The sequence below is a fragment of the Drosophila biarmipes genome, chromosome 3R (genome assembly GCF_025231255.1).
Source record: "Drosophila biarmipes strain raj3 chromosome 3R, RU_DBia_V1.1, whole genome shotgun sequence".
In the NCBI taxonomy this organism is placed as follows: Eukaryota; Metazoa; Arthropoda; class Insecta; order Diptera; family Drosophilidae; genus Drosophila; species Drosophila biarmipes.
The window spans coordinates 18,965,207-18,969,830 of record NC_066616.1 but is presented as its reverse complement, the minus strand read 5'-3'; the positions used below and the strand labels follow the sequence as shown (position 1 = coordinate 18,969,830).

At 45.2% G+C, this 4,624-nt stretch overlaps 1 protein-coding gene across 1 annotated transcript; it reads right to left on the bottom strand.

The window, feature by feature from the left end:
* Positions 1–1,482: 1,482 nt before the first annotated feature.
* LOC108023630 (uncharacterized) lies at positions 1,483–2,473 on the bottom strand. Its single transcript, XM_017093248.3, has one exon. The coding sequence runs from the start codon at positions 2,329–2,331 to the stop codon at positions 1,591–1,593; it is 741 nt and encodes a 246-aa protein (XP_016948737.1). The 5' UTR covers positions 2,332–2,473; the 3' UTR covers positions 1,483–1,590.
* Between the last annotated feature and the right edge of the window lie 2,151 nt (positions 2,474–4,624).

The following is a 4,624-nucleotide window of genomic DNA, read 5'->3' as shown; positions in this document are numbered from 1 at the left end:
ATTGATTTATGCCTCGATTTCTTCTTTATTTGCCATCCTCGCTTGGATATCGCGCAATTCGGCATTCGAACTTGGTGGCTAACTATATCACAGCATTTGATCTTTCGCCTCTGGTGCCTTTGACATCCGATGAATTCATAAGAGCGACACGACAACTTAATCAAAGCTAAGCGGCGATCATAATTTATCAACTTCTGTCAGCCGGAAAAAACAAAACAACCCGAAAGACAGGGGAATACAATAGTCAAATTAACAAAACTATTATTACTGCTTGACTAACGGTGCCACGGTGGAACCATAGGTGGTCCGGCGATCTTAACAAGCCCGGAATAGGTATATGCTCGTACATCTCCCTCTGATTGGAGACCCGACCCAGGCTTGAACCGCCACTCGCTCGCCTTGAGAGCTTCTTGCCTTTCGGCTGCCACTGTACGTTCCATTTAATGGCATCATAATAGAACATACTTAAGCCAAAACGTATCTATTATCTGGGATCGTCTGCCCGCTGGCTCACTAAAGGTCAAAGCGCGGAAGTTCAGTGAAACCCGAACGGGATCGCGATGAATAGATACGGCCCCAGATATAATCCAAATGTGAGAGGGGCTTGGGGCCAAAAAAAACACTGTGGGAGAATCATGTTGCTATGTCGAGGATGTCGAGAATGACATTCAAGATCTCAAGGCATGATACTTCCTCTGGTCTATATAGGAAGACGAGATGATATAATTTTCAATCAATGTCAAAGCCAAGTCTATCAAAATATACACTTTATGAATCTGTATAATCTAGCTATATAAGGTTTTTGGTTCATATTCGAAATTTATTTTTCTTTTGTTTGGCTTCAAAAAGTTTTTATCAGTGATTGCAAATAGTTTTACGGCAGAGCAGGGGAAGTACGGAAGTCTTGCTATGTTTACGCCGATGACTTGAAAGTTTTAATCTGATTAGATTTAACCAGTTTGGAAAATTTATAGGAATCACCAACGAATTCAAGTGGAACGTCTTCAATTTTAATCCCTTATTATGAACAAGTTTGACAAACTTATCATAACTAATAGGGGGATCACTAAACCCTTAACGTCAGCAATGTTCTTAGATGTTATTTAGTGTTTATCATAACTAACAAGGTGATCACTAAGCCTTAGGCGTCTTTAATGCTCATAAGTACGTCATTGATAAACTAGTTTTGTGCCATTTACACTTGCTTCAACGTCACCATCGCAATTAATTATATCTTTAATTTGCTAATATATTATACTTAACAGTCTTCAACGTCATTAGAGTTCCCAACTACCCCATTTCCTAGGGTAAGATGAAAAAGCGCTAGCTTTCATAACTCTTAATTAGCTCGAAAACTGAACTAGAAGCCGTGAGTCGCGAAACTTGTTTGTACAATCCGATCGGTTATGCTGGAATGACAAATGATGTATGCATAATCAGCCTGGCAGGCGGAGTTGTAGTTTCACAGAGAGATTCACACAATTAACGAACAGATTTATATATTTTTCTTTCAAACGAGACCAGGGAGTACAACAAAGGCAGTGTCCTATGCATATGCATGAGTTGCCTCTGATTCGTTAGAAAACAAAATTAGACAGTTCGATGGATGGTTGGATGTGTTATGGTTGAGGTCACAGGATCCATTGCGATGTCCACGCATTCCTTCTCCACTGGCTCGGGCTGCTGTTGAAGTCGGCTGACTACGTCCACTATGACCAGCCCGCCCACCACGCAGAATCCCGCCAGGAAGAGGTAGAAAATGGGGCTGTTGGGGAAGGAGTACTCGTCCTGCCAGGATCCCTCGAAGCCCAGCCTCTGCAGGTCGGCCAAGGTGGTTCGCACCGGCAGCCACTTGTTCACCACCTTCCCCTTGAAGATGATGGGCTTCACGGCCCCGAACCGCCTGGAACCCCTTCCCATCTGCTTGTTGCGCACGGCGGACTGGTATTGCGACCAAACCGTGTAGACATGCCCGCCCGTAAACGTGGTTTCCGGCGGGGAGGTGCTTTGGTGCTGCATCCGCAGCCGGGAGTCGTAGATCTGCCGGGAATTGTGCCGGTGCAGCGTCTGATAGGCCTCGCAGATCCTCATGAAGACCTCGGAGTCACGCGTCTGGCTGTTCGCATCCGGATGGTACTTCTTCGACAGCTCGATGAAGGCCCGCTTGATCTCCCGGTCGCTGGAGCCCACGGGCACGTTCAGCACCTGGTAGTGATTCTCGATCCGGCCGTGGGGATGCGACATCGCGTGGCTCTGGTACGTGAACCTGGAGCCGTAGCTGGCCAGGCAGCGCACCGGTTGGCCGGCGCAGGTCTGGACGCTCCTCAACATTCACGTAAATTTTGCAGTTCCCAAACCGATACTCTAAAAATTCTAAATTTTTAAAACTCTTGCTCTCGCATGAAAAAAAAATGTATTCGGGTTGTAATTTATTTGACTGCTCAACAGCTGCCAACCAATCTGATCTGGATGTGTAGGGAGTGTTGAGTGAAGTGGGAATTCACCTGATTGCATAATCAATTAAGTTCATTAAAATAACTTTTACTAAATATTAACTAAAATGAATATTAACTAAAAAAGGTAATTATTTTTACTACTTAAATACTAAAGAGCTTGCAAACCCCAATAACGTAACTGAGTCACCGTGTTAAGTGCCCCATATTTGGCTAAGGGGCGACAAACCATTTTGTCAACAGCCGCGATCCACAGAAGATCGACCCTGGGCTATATAAGTCTCAACATGGCCAATTCTGTAAACAGAGACACAATTGTGGAATGATTTGTGGGCCATTATCTGCTCCTGACCTTCCGGAAGTGCCAACGAACTTGGCAATGAATCTTCCACGCTTGGAGCGACGCGTGTGCTCTGGATTTGGCCAAGTTGATAGCCTGATAGCTCATGTTACAGAGCCAAGTTGAGTATTTGGCCAAGAAGCACCGCCTGTGTGGGTGGCATTTTCGAGGCAACTGGGTCATTTCTCTCGGCCGTAGAGACATAAACAATTCCATTGAACTTGGATTTCGCACACTGCGTCAGCCGTTGGGTTTTAGATTACGTCGAAGGCGGCTCAAAATATTTGCACAAGACATTACTATAATTGTTTTTGATGGCGCATTATACGCAGCTTGACAATTTCCATCGAATCACTATATTTGCACAGCGAGTCACTCATTCACCGACGAATTAGTGTGGCCATAAATAAGAATATTAATAGAGATGCTGCAGTTTATTGCTGGGGATAGTACACCCTAATAAAAAGACTTGATCAAAACAACCTCTTATTATCTTTTTTTCCTTATTAATGGTAATTTTCGAGGAAAGAAATAAATTTAACAAAGAAAATTCGTAGTTCCCAACGATATAAAAAACCAAAAATGTTACATTTTTTAACATAAAAAAAAACATTAGGGTGTGTTGTTGGATTTAAATATAAAAGATTTGAATTATTCTTATTCTTCTTTTCTTTCTGAGTGTAGTTGCCCGCCCGTGGTATCGTTCCAACCCCCTTGACTTGACATCTTTCGTAGACAGCATATGTTGGCCGGGAATGGAACCCCAACTGCTAATTGGTTTCAGTTGGTCGGAACGAAGCCCGACACCTTCTTCGAGTCCCAGGAACAGTGACCTCGAGGCGGCAAGTTCCCAAACCATATCGCGAAAAGCTGTTACACTTAATTGGAACTGATTGAGCCGCCGGGCCGGTTGTGGTTGGGCAGGTCATTAGGGATTGGCGACTTTAAACGGTTTCAGGTCGCCGGAATCCCCTTCTATTTATGCTAGATCAAAGGGCTTGACCACCATTAACGCCGCTTGTGCGTCACTGTGCAGCTTCCATTTTTTTTTGCCATTTTATTGGCAGCATCATTTGGCCACAGCCCATATATGTTAATTGACACTAACAATTTGTTTCACCAAGACAGGCCATCTAGCCACGTTTCCGTCGAAATTACCATAGCAAAACGCAGTCGCCGGCGAAAGCCCGGCCAGGCCACCTCCAAATGCAAAACGATAATTGGAAACAGGTTCTGTTTCTATTGAAGAATTAGCCGGCCCATCCCCGGCTCCAGTCACATCTCCATCCCCATCTCTAGCTCCTAACAGAACAGCCAGCCGAACCCAAGATTTACGACGAGTGGTGACTGGTTGTCTCCGCCGTGCGCTGGCTCATTTATCTGGCCAATACATATATCTTCCGCGCACAAGATGCCCCCTTCTTCCCGCCTTATTATGATGGGCCGGGAGTTTTTCGTTGGCCTGTCTGATGGCCAGTTTACGAGGGTTTCTTTCGGGGCTCTCGGGGCTCCATGCTGGGTCAATGGACAGGAACGCTGCCAAGAAGTCTGCGCCGGCTATGGCTCATCGATTCGATTCGAGTTGGCTCGACTTCTCAGCCCGCTTGGTTTATAGAGTCGCAGTACGGCACACGGCGAAATTTAAATTATTCACATGTCAGGTTGAAGGCTGCTGCTGCTGCTGCCTTTCGCGTGTAAAAACCTATTTGATCGCAAGATTAACTCCGCTCGGCGATTGCCCGCGGATCAATTAAAACTAAGTAATGGCGTCTGCGAAACCGGCTGGAAACGGAAATACACAGACTTCGCAAATAGACAGAGTTTGCATCAA